General features: G+C 39.0%; 1 protein-coding gene across 4 annotated transcripts in view; it reads right to left on the minus strand.

Moving 5' to 3' along the window:
• Positions 1-1,812: 1,812 nt before the first annotated feature.
• gabrg3 (gamma-aminobutyric acid type A receptor subunit gamma3) overlaps positions 1,813-16,190 on the minus strand; it is a 78,076-nt gene continuing 63,698 nt past the window's right edge. For 3 of the 4 annotated variants that reach the window (XM_080297996.1, XM_026160189.2, XM_026160187.2), the window contains 5 exons: positions 12,538-12,675; positions 6,629-6,781; positions 6,355-6,378; positions 3,885-4,084; positions 1,813-2,900 (listed from right to left, as the gene is read on the minus strand). In XM_080297996.1, coding sequence (XP_080154122.1) covers positions 2,619-2,900; positions 3,885-4,084; positions 6,355-6,378; positions 6,629-6,781; positions 12,538-12,675 — 797 coding nt within the window. In that variant the 3' untranslated portion in view covers positions 1,813-2,618. The remainder of the gene's footprint in view (positions 2,901-3,884; positions 4,085-6,354; positions 6,379-6,628; positions 6,782-12,537; positions 12,676-16,190) is intronic. The other variant, XM_026160186.2, reaches the window with a different exon arrangement.

Genomic DNA, 16,190 nt, shown 5'->3' on the forward strand with positions numbered 1-16,190 from the left:
AAGCAGGATTATTGTATTTGTGCCTACAATTATGTACCAGTGACACCCATTATATTGAACCTAGGCATTAGTTAAACAGCAGAACAAACACTATTCTTTGCCTAGTTACTTTATCTAGTGTGCGCTAAGAAGTGGCTGCTGTGTGACGCCAATACACGGTGTGAATATGCTCATGTAGAAAAAGAACACTTCCATTATAAGCATGGCTGCCTCGGCTCCCAGGGTGTTTCATCTCAAAGGAGCCCAATCTGTGACAATCCAGCTGGTAGACATAAACAGTTTTGTTGCGCCTGCTGCCTGTAAATACATTTAACCCCAAAATTTTCCACCTCCAAAGCCTCCACATCTTACTGCAAATGTAAAAGAAAACTTCAGGTTCATTCCATATGTGTGACTCACATTGATCAACAACAACTCACTGCTAAGGTTTCTTTTAAAGGAAAAATTACACATTCTAGAATATTTTGCCTCCGTGTCCAGAGTTAGATGATTGATTGAAGCAGGTTCTGGGTTTCGTTTGGCCTGTTATAACCTGACCTGCTGTATTATTTAAGCTCTTTCATGTTATTGTTATATGCTTTATGCTACTGTTTGGTAGGTTGCAGTCTTGTATATTTTGTCTGTGCTGTCTCTGGGTTTTTATTAGATAAGAGGGAAGCTGGTTTTTATTGTTTTGGTGGGAACTTAAAATGAGTCTAGGTCAGGCCTAGCATCCCTGGATATTATAAATGTTATTTGTGTTAATAACTGCATATTATTAATCTGGAGCTGGCATAGCTTTATTAGATCCTTCTTGCATTAAAAGTTGATGAAGTTTTACTTTTTTATGACATACTTTATTTTGTACCAGGAATATGTATTTAAATTCAACCTTAGAACACGAATGTTGGGTGATTTTAACTCACACAATGAATAAATATCATTTAGTGGTAATGTCCAATAGAATTTTTATGGTAAAAAAAAAAAATATTAAGCAGATCATTTTCTCCTCTCAGAATAAGTGCTTTTGTGTTTCTCTCGCTCACTGTTTTCTGTAATGCAGGGAGACTGTGCCTTCACCAGACAAGGCTCACATGTCTCAGGACTGGGTGGACCGAAAAACAAGCTCCCAGTTCCATTATTTGTATTTTTTGTTATTCATTTTTTTTAATGATTCCTAAATTTTTGACTTATTCTAGAGCCGTTTTATTTCATTAGATCATAGGGGAAATAAAGGAAGAGTACTTCAATTTGTTATGTATTGTTGTACTTTAATATATTTTGATGGAAAGTATGTTTTATACTTAAATATAATGTTACAAAACTGCACATTAGTGTTCTAGAGTTAAATGGGATAATTTTAACTGAAGCCACATCTTTGTCATGTTCCTACAGATTTATTGGTGTGACTGATGTTGGTCCTGCCAAACTAAGTGAAGCAGAGTAGACTTATTCTCGTATGTGCAAAAACCAAATTGCAGGGAGGAAAAATTCATAAACTCCAAGACGATAGTCTTTATGCTAACCTAAACGATCCAGCTGTGAGCTCTAAATTCATATATAGGTCCTGGAAGAAGTCTTCTTATCTAATACAAGGAATTCAACACGTGTATTTCGCAGAATATAGAAAAAGCACGTCTTTCAAATGAAAGTATTTTTTTCATAAGCGCATACATGTGGTTGTTGATCTCTGTTGGCTGGTCTTTTGTGCCAAAGACAGACTTTTCTTCAGTAATTTAATTTTCCTCTCCCCTCTGGGTTTAGAATAAGTAAAACCCACAGTTTGACTTGTTACTATAGTAACACAAACAGTATAAAGAACCATTGAAAGAATTGGTTTAACACCATAAAATGTATTAAAAATATACCAGTAAAGCACACGCTGTTATCTTGGCTGTCAAGTTCATTTGAATCGTCCTTTTACCAGCCTGATCTTTATAACATACAGAGAACTCAAAGTGTTGTGACGAAGGAGGGATGAGCCATGTCTAGTGGCTGAAAGTCATAATGAAGTGATAAGAATCTAATAATCCTTTGTGTTTTCCAAGAAATGGCCATTTTTTAAATGGGGTTCTGAATGAGAATAGCCATAATCAGTCAAAGCCAGGCTCTTCTATTTTTCTTAATAAATCATTATTCCCTGATTATTGTAGCAGATAGTATCTACCCCTCCAGAGGAAGGCACTATGAGTGGTTTGAACATCCTTGGATTTTCATCATCTGGATCTGACTGATGACTGGATAAAAGCATTCCCTACAACACAAGCCATCCTCCTGACTGAGGAGTCTGGGACACATTTTCTTCTTCGTCTTCAAGTCGTCGTTAGTGCACTGTCCATCCTGACATCCCTCTGTGTACAGCATATGAAGAGAGTCACTATTGTGATGTATTCTCATACCTGAAGCCACTGAGGCTAAAATCTCTGCCAGGCACAGGGCTGCACACACACACACAGACACAGAGACACACACACACACACCACAAACACACAGTCCTCCTGACTGTGTTTTCATCTCCAGGTAACTTCTTCAGGGTCCACAGGAAAGAGTTTATTTGGTGTTACCTTTTATTCAGATTGAATTACCTCTGTTAAGCTGCACTGTCCATCTCCTGAAACCAAGCAGGCACCCTCAGTGTGCTAAAGGTAGAGATAGCCTACCCAGTAGACGATGTTGAAGAGTAAGAAGGAGGTGGGGAAAAAAACGCGGGAGTATGCGTCCAGTTCATGTACATCTATGTGGACGCGGCCTCTCCTCCAACCGCCTTCTTTACACTCCTCGAAACAGCAGAAGAAGCTCTGGCAGTCTTTTCCGTCAAGACACTCGTAGACACAAGGGTCTTCAAATTCCTGCCAGTACATGGAGTTGTTTAAAGCGATGACTGTGTGTGGAGGAGGTCTCACATCGAGGACTGAGTAGTTCTGAAAATACAAGAAGTCTTTTGAGTACCAAATGCTTTCCCCCCATCACATTAGAAGGTTTTTTTTTCTTAAAGCAGAACATTGTCCAGAAAGTTTGATGGTTACAGATCTGAGGTCCAATTTGTAGCCATTTAGTCTCAGTAAGATTAAAGTATTCTGAGGGAGAATAACTTACGTCTTTATATCCATTGATTATGTTTTTCAACTGTGTGTTTTTGTACCCTTGTTAGGGCAGCTCAGTCTGGACAAACTCTTAACATGTCTAATATCTACATGTTCTCCAGACATGAGGGAAATAGTGAGTGCAGCAGTGGCAGTAAATCATTTTTGCCATAACACGGGCAGTAGCCTCTTAAAGTCCGAATTAAAATGTCTTTATATCTATTTTTTAAATAATCGTTCATAATAACCTCCCCTGTAAGGAAACTTTGAGGCAAAATGAAAGAGTAAAATTCAACAGCTTTCCACCTGTTGATTAATCTGCAAGCTGTCAGAAATGATGTCTAAAAATCTGACAGGGAACGTTTTCACACTGCAATCATGATGCTGATAAAAGAAGCTGAAAGATACTTTGTAGATACTTTGCTGACATGAGTGGACGAACTAAAAGAACATCTGAGTCTGTTGTGTGTCCACTAACAGTGTCTGGAAACATTTTCATGTGCGACACTAAGTGTAAGATGAGAGCACAGGACATGAGGTAGACTCTGTTCTCGCTGTATTTGATGGCCCGCCTGTCCTGTAAAATAGTGATGTCCCATCAAAGTGCGTAGATAAGGCACCATCACATCATCTCATCTCTGAGCACTTTTCTTACTTCAATCCTTTGATAACAGAACTGAAGCACTATCAGAAAAAAAATACTTTTCTAACATGTGACAATAATCCTGTGCATACATTTTACCGTTTTTTTCCTCAGAGTTCACCGACCTAACTCAGTGAGACTATTTAACACATCTGTTTGAAATGCACAAACTAGCTCACCAGTCTTTTCGGTTCCATGTAGCTGGGTCTTCGAACGCTGTACGAGTAGTAATTTAACGTAGCGTACTCCATCAGAGCAGCAAAGACAAACAGGAAGCAGACGGTGACAAAAAGGTCCATGGCGGTGACATAAGACACTCTGGGCAGTGATGTCCTGGCCACAGTACTGAGAGTGGTCATGGTCAGAACTGTGGTTATACCTGAAGGACAAACAAAAGTCGTCTCAGTCAAACACAAGTTTTTTGGATCTGTTTCCACTTGGAATGTGACTTTGGTCCAAACTGAGTTTTGTTGTTTGCGCTTGCTAACCACATCACTATAAAGTGACACAATGCCGACATTAAAATCTCTACAGACACTTGAGCTGGTGATGCAGAATTATAACAATAACTGTGGAAAAACAACTCAAAAAAGCATTGCGTGTTCAGTGTCTCAGACAGTCCGGCAAAAGCCAGGCAGGACGAGGATTACACAACCGAGAGATTCTCATCGACATAAATATCGACACATCTGTGAGGTGATTGCCTCGAGATCCTTTATGATCACATTAGACGCTGAGACGCAAGAGAACACTGATGGTTTCATTTCAATGAAAGTGCAGCACTGAAAACACCGATGAGTACACAAAGACAAGGTTGTCGCAGTGAAGAGATCAGTGATACTGTTGCTTTAAACACAACAGATCACCACAAGCAAAGAACCCATTTACCCATTCGTTAAAGTTGCCTTTCAGTGCTGATCACCAGCTCCACATATTTAGTTTTGGACTCTAGAGTAGCTGTGCGTGTTCAAAACAGGCCTCTCAGTTCATCCTCTGTTTTAGTTCTATATATTTTCCTAGCTCCATCTCGATTTATGGGGTGTAAGGCAGGTGTGGGTGGGTTGGAGCTGGAGCGTATCCCAGCTGTCACCAGGTGAGAGGTGTACAACCCGTTTACCAGTCTATCTATCACAAGGTTAACAAAGGGACAATGAGAACCATTCATATCCAATTCAGAATCACCAATTTATCTAACATGCATGTCTTTGGCCTGTGGGAGGACGCCAGGAGAACGTGCAGACTGCACATGGAGAGTTCCAACTCAGGAACCTCGTGTTGTGAGGAGACTGTCCTAACTCCTGTACCTCCTCTGTATTATAAATAATAATAATCATGAGCAATCATACTAATAGCACGTAAAAACAAAAAAAGTGGCAAAGTAGGTGACTGAATCACTCGAATGTTTTTGATTAACATATCCTTTGTCAGCACCAACAACAACACTTGTGTTTGGGGTTTGATGCGACTGATGGGCATGAAGAGTGATAATGAGCAACACGTGTGGGAATTCATCCCATGTAAAAATTACAGAAGCGTATTTACGTGCAGTCCTCCAAACACACAGTTATTTCTTATGTTGTATTAATTCATATTTTCCTATTAATTGTCGTGGCTCGCTCTGTATTAAATTAGTTACAGTAGGCCTTTATTTTATTTTGCTTGTGCTATTTAGTCGTGTTAGAAGCCAAATGTGTCATTTATGTGACAAACGATGAATTAATTAGATATAATGAATCTCTATCCCTCCAGCATCTCTGAATAATTTCATTTGTTCGCTCGCCAATCTCGCTCCTCTGTGAGCTTTAAAGAGATGCCTTTAAAGGAAAAAAAAAAAACATCCGTTACTGTTTCACTGAGGTTCCTATGGTAACAGGCTGGCCCCATCTATTTTAGGCGGACATCTCGCACTTTTCCTTTAGCCTCTGCTTGCCACAGTGATTACTCTTACCTGACTTCTGCTGTTGCTGTGACACAGAGTTTTTCCTCTAAACAACAGCATGAAAAGCAGGCTGGATGAGAGGAACGTCTCGGAGGCATTTTACTTTTTACTGACAGCTTAAAGTGTGAAACTATGAGGTTCTGTAAAGAAATGTTCATAGAGTATAAGCATGCTACTAAACAAAGTTAGAAGTGTAAGTGTTTAAGTCAGCTGAAAGGTTTTCTGACCTTGACTGAGTCCTAAAGGGGCTTTATCTTTACTCCCACACTGGCCTGGCTTGCCAGATACATTTACAATCAGCTTACATCTAAGATCCATTCATTATCTTCATTCTTCTTCCCGACTTGCAAGCGATTGATCGGCATGCTTTAGAGCAAAGATGACAGATTAAAAGCACTCGTTCATTTTCTAACTCTGTGTGAGCGAACAGTATCGAACACGGTGATGGTGGGCGATACAGGGAGCCTTGTGACACCGAGCTGTAGCATTTTCCTTTTTAGCTCCAATAACAGCACATTCATCAGCAAAAATATAATTTCACACAACAGTGGTAAAAACAGCTTACACAGCTACATTTAGAGGGCTTATAAATTTGAAATTTTAGTGGTTAAACTCAGCATTTTATCCAATCCTTTAACTCAAGGCTGGGTCAATATTTCCTCACTCAGATGTGAATAATGGAGAAAAAGAGAGCAAATAAAAATTGTTACCTTCACAAAAAATGTTCCACAGGACTGCACAACAACAGAAAGCATGCACGAAAGAGAAAAACACAAAAGAGCAGACAGATGGAGTGATTTTAGTGACAAATATCTGAGAAGCACATAAAGATGAATCCTCAAAAACACATAACCAAAAAGTGCAAACTTAAATCTTGTAAGTGGGATGTTGAAGTAATGCTTCCTGTATTATTTCCATGTATTTAATGCGGTGCAGTACTGTTCCTTTAAAGACAGACCCTCAGGTGTCATCAGTTCACTGTACCTAAAGCTGTTCTGGCTGGAGTGGCATCTTTTTTAATCCAGAAGGACACCCAGGACAAAACCACAGTGAGGATGCAGGGGATGTATGTCTGGATGGTGAAGTAGCCCATTCTTCTGCTCAGGTCAAAGTACACGGTCATCACCACGTAGTCGCCTGTGTGTGAAAATAACAACCATGTGAAACTTCTGGATGGTTCAATCAGTTGTTCTGATCATGTAAAAAATTCCACACAATGGGGTGGTTCTTTTCATTTCGATATTAAGTGCAAAAAATAAGACATGTTAAATACTGGTGCAATTAACCATTAACTACATATCGCAAACCTTTGGTAAATAAGTTTACAAGCTTTATTTAAATATTCTCCCCCCTATATGTTGCGACTTCAGAAGGAATTTCATGCAACAGGGTCAGTTGTGAAACTGTGACTTCCCATACACTTGTTACTGCACTCTGTAAATAGAAAACACTTTTTTTATGCCAAACCCAGTTTGTGCTGGGGCAGGGCATTAGTAAATCTGGCCAAAGAATGCAAGCTGAAACAAAGATTGTGGAAAAGTCCACAAATGTCTTCTTCTTCTTTCTTTTTTTTTTGTTGCAATCCCTGCATTGTTACCATTTAAATAAGTACATAAATGGCGATCGTGGCTCAAGAGTTGGCAGTTCGTCTTGTAATCGGAAGGTTGCCGGTTTGAGCCCCGGCTCCGACAGTCTTGGTCGTTGTGTCCTTGGGCAAGACACTTCACCGGTTGCCTACTGGTGGTGGTCAGAGGGCCCGGTGGCGCCAGTGTCCGGCAGCCTCGCCTCTGTCAGTGCGCCCTAGGGTGGCTGTGGCTACAATGTAGCTGCCATCACCAGTGTGTGAATGTGTGTGTGAATGGGTGAATGACTGAACGTGTAAAGCACTTTGGGGTTCTTAGGGACTAATAAAGCACTATACAAATACAGGCCATTTGCCATAAATGTCCCAAACAAACCAACAAACAGCAGTGAGTGACAACAGCTCGCTATGAAGCAGCTAAAAAGATTAATAAAATAACCTTTAAGGTCACTTATCATACACGAGTTACACAAGTTCCGTTTAAATGTGCAAACAGTTTTTCAACTGCATTAAAAAAAATGGTCTAAAAAGTATATCAAAAGTGCCCTAAACATGCATTTATTTTAAAGGCCACCAGAGGGGCGTGATCCGTTGTTGCAAAAAGACTTTCTTTTTCTGTATAAATAAATACCTACTGTTTCTGGTTTATGGGCTCAGTAACTTATATCAGGTAATGCTGATTAAAACATCAAGTTCATTTTGTACATTTCGGTCATTCCAAGAGGAAGATTATCCAGGGTATGCTCACTGGCTAATGACTTCCCGCTTTCCCCTTCCCCTTATCACATCTGGTTTAAAAGCGCAAAGATGGCAATGGCTAAAAAGCTGCTATCGAGGCTTCATAACAAGACTTGATATACAAGCCAATATGTGATTTCTTGTATGCTGTCTGTGGTTTTACTTCAGTCCTTTAGATTTGGTGCAGTAATACATTATTTGTATATGATTTTAACATAAATTTCTAATTAGGATTAGGATTCAACTTTGTCATTACACATGTATAAATACAGGGTAACGAAATACAGTTTGCATCTAATCAGAAGTGCAAGAGCAGAAAATGCTATAAGAGTAGATTATATACAGATAAGGGTAGTATAAATTGTGGAATAGTTATGAACAGATTATGTAAAAATAAGTTAAGTATACAGATGTTTATATTGCTATAGCATTAAATACTGGTTTTACAGTTTGGCTGCCTAATCTGTCCAATTATGGCCCAGTATAGAATGGATGAAAACCAGTGGTGGCTCTCCAACACAAATCCTGTAGGATTAATATTGACTACTTGACCAAAAACCAGTGTGTGACGATGAGCAACGTAGTCTGCATTTCTACCTGCACATCAGATTAATCACTTTGAAGTGTTTTTTTGGCTTATTCATTTATATATTTATTTGTGTGTGTGTAGTTTATACTGTTAATGAGTAATTATGTGATAATGACATTTCAGGCCATGTTACAGAATAATAACTAATAATAATTAATTTATTATTAAATAATAATTCCAATAAAGTAACAAGTATTAACTTTTCTTTTCTTTTTTTTTTAAACATGGCAAATGAAAAGATACTGTTGCACATGTAGCCAGGTGGAACTGTGAGTTAGGGTAACACGAGAACTACAGACCAGAATCATAATCATCACTTTGTTTTCCACCTGGCTGACAATCACATGTCTTTAAAGACAGCAGGCAGGCAGCGGGGAGTAACATGTAATCTGTCAGCCATTAAAAAACAAGATCAGGTAATTCTACTGTTGAATCTAATAAAGGCAGCACTGTGCAGTGAGCCTCTATTTCCCAGCATCACAGTCAGTGTACTTGCCCTTGCCCTCAATGGGCAGTATCACTGTGAACATGTATAAGGATATTTAGATACGTGACAGTTAATGGAAGTCTGGTCATATAAAATGCAACAGTTCCAGTTAAAATTTCTTTATTGATGGTTTTTGCCATTAATTTATTTTCATTAAAGTTTAATGTTCTGAGAGATTGTTACTAATTATCAAATTTATGTTGGCACATATATAGATGAATTATAAATTGCTTCGTTCGGATGATAAATGAACGCCTCCAGAGGAAATCTGATAAGCGAATATTGAGAATTTATTTTTCCTTTCAGGTATTTCTACAGTGAGTAATGAAACTTTCCTCAGTTTGCCTTTGAAAAGAGTCTCACAGCTGCTTGTGCACAGACCCCTGTACACAGACCCCTGAATACAACACCACAGAGTCGAACATAGATTACATATGGATTACACAAAGACACAAAACACGGAGACTAAATCCACGGAACAGCTGCAGAAAGTTCCACAAGATGCTTGGAACAAATGACCTGCCTCATTTTATTTCTGCTTACTGCATGTTGTATGAAGTATCTTTACTTTTGGAAGAGTTTTTACTTAATTTTAAGAGCCAAAAACCTCTGAACAGTACTGTATAGCATTTCTAAAAATACAAGAGCTGAGTCAGCCTTATGCAGATCACATACAGCTTCCTGTGAATGCGGGCCCTTATAAATTATTTCTCTCTACAGCCGATGTTTAATATTACTGAGAGGAACACTGAAATACATTAGAAAAAGTTATGCTTTCAGTCAGTGATAATCCATGAAGTTAACTACTTACACCCTAAAAGAAATTTGCTGACATAACATCAGAACCCGTTTTCGATACTACATATACATCATTGTCATTTCTTTTTTTTGTAAAACCTTTTTATCCGTTTACACTCTGTAATTGCTTTTCTGTATTTTAGTATCAGCGTCTGTGGTAAAGTAATTCCAAACGTTTTCATTTACTGTCATGTTAGTGACATCAGCCTCATCTCCCAACCACACAGGCAGTGAGAAGTGTGAGTGGTGTAAATGCTGGGCTTCATCGAATATGTCAAAAAAAAAAAAAAAAAAAAGAAGATAAAAAACTGTTTGTGGACACAGACGTTCACTATTCCTACAGTAACTGGCAACATTAATGAAGGCAAGTAGGGCTGAAATTAAATATATAAGAATATATATAAGAATTTTATGAATATGAAAAAAATAAGTTTTTTTTACTGCCATTATGTCAGCAGACTGTAACAAATCTTAAAAGATGAGAGCGTCCTCAACGCCTCTGAAAGCCTGTGAATGCGTTTCAGCATGAATGCTGTTTTCTGTGGTACTGATGCACAACAGCAGTTGCCCCTTGACTCTTTATTTTAGTTAAAAAAAAGTTATGGAAGTTTAACACATGTTATGGAAATTGATTTTTTTCCAGTGGAAATCCAAACACTCTCAAGTACCGAGTCCACCAAGTCAGCAGGTGACAACACAAACTGCACACAAGACAAAAAGTAATAGTGACGTGGCTTCGAAAGCGTTGGCAATAAAGCACACTAACATTAATAAGCTGCTACAGTAGCTAGTTTGGCATACTTTGAAACCTTCTAGATGCAAGTGTGATAATGGTGTCCTGGACCTCATGCTGATGAAGCATTACTTCATCCTCATGGAACATCCTGCGCGTTCTTCTTTTTATTGATTGCTGTTATCTATAGTTTGCAAGATGATGCCAATTAGTCTGCAAACACTTGCCAACTAACCACCAACTGGTTGTGAAAGAAAACCAAAAATCAAACCAGAAACGGAAAAAGTGCCTTTGAAACCAACATGTTTCAAAAGGTGTAGATTTTAGTTTGAAGGTGAAGGGCCTCTATTTCCTGCTAGACTTTTCAGTTTCTTTACCACTTCACAAGGAGTTGATGAGTATATGTATTATATACTTATACATAGGGCTGGGCGATATGACCCAAAATTCATATCTCGATATTTTTTAGCTGGATGGCGATATAAGATATATATCTCGATTTTTTTTTTTAAGCCATAAGTTAAGAACAAAAAGAGAGTTCTTAGTCACACTGTGTCCCAGATGTCACACGGGCACTTTTATTTACATACAGCGTAGATGTACATGAAGAAATTACTTAAAAATAAATTATCAGCATTTATTAAATAATCATGGTCCATAAATAAAAGAAAACAATGTTGTTTTTGTGCATAACAAAAAGCTCACAATTGTGCAGTCAAAATGTAAACTAATAGACGCTGAGCATAATAACAAAGAGACAGATTTCACAGCTGCACCACGTCTCTAAACAGGTGCCATTTGTGGTCCTTATACACACACAGTACGTATCACTCCGCGAGGCTCCTCCTCGGTAGCCGTAATCCTCCGACATCAAGCGGTGCAGCTCCGTAGCTTAGCAAAGTCATATTAAAACATTTTTTGACAGATTGCTGAGCGCTGTGTACCACATAAAATCGGTTCGCGGTCAGTAAGCACAACCAGAATTCATACATAAGGCGCACTGTCGAGTTTTGAGAAAATGAAAGGATTTTAGGCCGTGCAGCCCCTCCGGGCTGCATGTCGTTAGCGCGGTTAGCTCGCTAACACGTTGACGCCGTCCAGCCCCACGCACGGGGCCATCCGCGGTAACTCGCTAACGGAGATTTTCCGCTTTCATCTTGTCATTGCCTGCAGGTGAAGCTATGGGGGAGGCGAGGCCGAGTAACGTTGCGTAGAGACAAAAGTGGACGAAAGAGAGGCAAACCTGCGGCTCCACAAGTATAATTATAACGTAACATAGGCTATATCGATATAAACGATATTGCCACATCTTATATCTCGTATGAAAATATATCGATATTTTTAAAAAACTCGATATATCGCCCAGCCCTACTTATACATAATATTATATATTTTTCCTATGGTCATCTTCACCCACTTTGGGAACCACTGGGCAAAAACGCGTTCAGTGAACTGTATTTAATGACAGATGGAGAAATAAAGAGCTGTATTTTGGGGACCTTTACTGTTTGTAATCTCAGTGTAAACAAAAAGATAACAGTAAGTGGTCTAACTAATGAATATGTATTTATCTTAGTAGGGACCTCCCAGGGACAGCAAGAGTTTGACTTTGCAGTTTAAACAGAAAGAAGTCATTTTTCATTGACAAACTGGATGAAATCCCGCAGTGGGAGTGGAAGGCAGTGAAAGTCCTGTGAATATTTTATCTGTTGTTTCTTGCCAGATTTTCTTATTATTGTTGCCGTTTCTTTTCTGAGCATGATAGTCATCTAATATCCCAAATTAGTCTCCAAACAGTTTGGCTAAACATGATTTTGTAACACAAATCGTTGCACAATAAAAGAATGAAGGAGTGGAAATGAAGCGGCACTGTCTCAATGCACGCTGACTCCAAATATCAACCCATTTCCAGCCTGTTAGCAGCAATGTTTACGAATGTTAAACAGATGAATTTGTGCTTCTTTACCTGCTGTAGTCTTTATGACGTCTGTAGTGTTCCTCAGGCCCATAAAATCAAACTGGTACAGACGCCAGGACTTTTGGTCAGCCGCCTCCACAGAGTTCTTCCTCCACTTGTAAATCATTTCATCTTGTGGGTATCCATCTGCAATTACACAGAGCATATGTGTGTGTGACCCTTGGCACTACATGTCACATCCTAATGATGGATACCCTGTGCAGACAGACCTAGGGCCACCCGGAGCAACATTTGTCTTAAGGTGGATGCTGGCTAATGAAAAGACTGGGATGAGGCAGAGGCAAAAATAAAGCAGATTAAATGAAAGCTTTGGTTCAATAAGGTAGTGAGTCCATCTAAATGTTACGTCTGACCTTCACGAGCTGCACACAGAGCCTGGAAGCGCTTTTACAATTGATCATGTGAGGTTAACGATGGGTTAATGATTCCATTTCTGCTCTGGTGTCATGCTAGCCTGAATCTTTAACACACACATAATCATTTTAAGTAGAAAGGCTAACAAAATTATGATCCTGCCTGACAGCAATTTGATTTAATAGGGTTTCAATTAACAAAAAACATTAACCGTGAGGGAACTGCTAATTGTTTTCAAACATGCTTGATGAATGACTTCTATTAACATTTTCCACAAGTCTTCCATTCGCCATTAATGCTGTCATTAAATATTTACCAAACCCTTCGTAAAACTAAAAATGTATAGAATACAACATCTGTTGAGAGCACCGCTTTACCCAAACTAACTTCATTCATGGCCTCCTACACTGGATTTGCATAAAGCATTAGTAATGGCTCGAAGATACGTAATGCATCTGCAAGGGAACAAAATCCATATAATGCACATCAGCAAGAAAGGTTACAATAGTTAGCTAAAAGTATATCATAACAATGTAAAGCATAATATAATTCAACATAAAACAGGCTGATTAAAAGCTTGACTCTATAAAAATATCTTCAGCTGCTTCTTTAAAAGAGGAAGTAGAGTCTGTGCTGTGTAGAGAGAGCAGAAGAGAATTCTACAACCTTGGTAAAACTGCCTGAAAAGTCCGATCCCCACAGGTTTTAGAGCTGTTAGTGGGGCCAGCAGCAAAAAGTCTGAGGTTTCAGCAGGTCATGATTTACTGGGGAGATCCACCATGGAGGTCTTAAAAGTTAAAACTAAAAATTTAAAATTAATTCTAAAATGTTTGGTAAAACATGAAGAGAAGCCAAAACTGGAGTGGTGAGTGATCTTCTGTTGGCACCAGTTAAAAGTTCTGTGACAGGATTCTGCACAGTCTTAAAATCTGAAGTAAAAAGACTGTTACAAAAATTCCAAATACGAAGAGATAAAAGCATGAAAATTCATCTCAAGTTCAGCCTTTGACACCAGCATGATTGAACCGAAAAGTCTGAAGAAGCTGATATGCCATCTAATTTAAAGCAAAAGAATCAGACCCAAAAGAGATCCCTGAGGTACTCCACGAGGCAGAACGGTTGTTTCAGACGTCAGCTGTTTCATACAAACAGTAACAGATTTATCCGAGAGATATGACACGACAAGAACAACAACAAATAAAAATGTGTTTAATTTAAATCTGTGGTTATTTGGTCAAATTAATCCCATAACCAGCAAAAGCAGGTATTGATCCATATGCATGTTTTCAGAGACTGGGATTTCTAGATGACTGTGGGTTCACTGTTCACATTGTAATATATCATCATTAATATCAGTATCAGCAGCCACTTTAATCGGCAGTGTTGGGGAGTAACGGAATACATGTACCGCCGTTACTTATTTAAAATACAAAATATGAGTAACTGTATTCCGTTACAGTTACCGCTTAAAAAGGTGGTATTTAGAATACAGTTACTTTGTTGAAATAAATGGATTACACAGCGATATTTGTTTCATATTGTGGCGGGTCAGGACTGTTTGGGTTTTGTTTGACAGCTATGTTCTGTTACAGTTGCCATGGTTACAGGGTGAGGGTGTGTTTCCTGGGTGAGAGAGCTGTTGTTGTTGTTGTTGTGCTAAGCTAATCCGGTTGTTCAGTGATGATGCGACGAATCCTACTTCCGGGTCTAAAGTAGTCTGCGTTTAATATGGCTTTTGTGTTGTTAACATGTTTAATGTTATGTATTTTCTTCTATTTGATCTCAAAAAGCTCCTAAAACAGTCAGTGATCCCTGTTGACCTCCTCGGCTTTTATTACCGCTAATCATTTATTTAAGCTCAGTTTTTAAAACCTTAGGATGTAACTACAGCCCAGCCCATGCAGCAGTATATGAATGACTAACCTCGTATTGTGGATGGATTATCTCAGTTGTTCTCCTAGCTGAAGTTTGGTCCTTTTACAGCATTCTGCCATGCGATTACATTTGTTTCTGACCACCGAGAACACTCACGTTAACTTTTATCGAGTGGAAAAAAAGTTAGCTTGTTTATATTATGCTAACATAGCTGTGTCGCTAGCGGTCACGTAGCACATCATTATATACCAGCTAGCCCAACTTCAGTAACCCTACAAACGTCACTGCTGTTTAGTTTTCTGTCTTCATTTATGCTGGAAGTGATAGCAGAGCTGTACGTTTTAATTTGTTTCCAAAACCCTGCAGTCAGGACATGCTATATTGTATTTAGATAGAAGCTAGCGAGCTAACTTCCTGCTAACTTCTAACTCCATTTAATGTCATAAATTCCGTTTTCATGGATGCCTGGATGTTAAACTCAATTGTTACACCTGGTAGAGCAGAACGCTGATAATTTTATTAAAGATGAAAGACTTTAGACAGTTTTTCAACTCTCAGTAATGCCATAGTGATCGTTTGATATATGGACCTGCAGCGGAGTTTAGACCCAGACACAGCTAGTGACGTCAGACTGAACAACCGGATAGGCAGAATGCTACAGGCATAGCCCTAAAGAATGTAGCCTCATGGGCAGTGTAGTCCATGCTGCAGGGAGAATGGACTGCCATACACGTTATGTGTCTGTGAGCACGAGGAGGGGGAAAAGGGAGAGTGGAAAAGTAGAGTTGTCATTGAGCAGAAATGGGAGCTGGAAGCATGTAAATATAATAATAATCACAGCAGCCAAGAAGAGTGCCTGACAAGCCCAGTTGTAAGTAAGCTATTAAGACTCGACTGTACACTGTGTTCGTGTTTTCCTCCAAAAACAACAAGTTCCATTGGAGCAGCCTTTCAAAGCCTCTCTCTGTCTCTCGCAAGCAAAGTTGACCCAGACAACAAGGTAAAGCTAGTTTTCGGCTTCGAGCCCAACACGAACCCAACGTATTAGCCAGAGGTCCCTTTACCACGGTTCGGAGCCGCAGACCTTCAGCAATAGTAAGAAACCACACAGCAATAGTACATTCATGTAGTTGTAAAAAGCATGATAATATATTAAGTAATCCAAAGTATTCAGAATACGTTACTCTCATTGAGTAACGTAACGGAATACGTTACAAAATATATTTTGGGGCATGTATTTTGTAATCTGTAGTGGAATACATTTTAAAACTAACCTTCCCAACACTGTTAATCGGTACACCTTGCTAGTAGCGGGTTGGCCCTCTTGTCATCACACAGTTGCTGCAGATTTGTCGACTGCACGTGTATGATGTGAATCTTCTGTGATGACTGTGGAGGCTGTGAGTGTGGGT

Source organism: Astatotilapia calliptera, chromosome 23, assembly GCF_964374335.1.
Source record: "Astatotilapia calliptera chromosome 23, fAstCal68.1, whole genome shotgun sequence".
NCBI lineage: Eukaryota > Metazoa > Chordata > Actinopteri > Cichliformes > Cichlidae > Astatotilapia > Astatotilapia calliptera.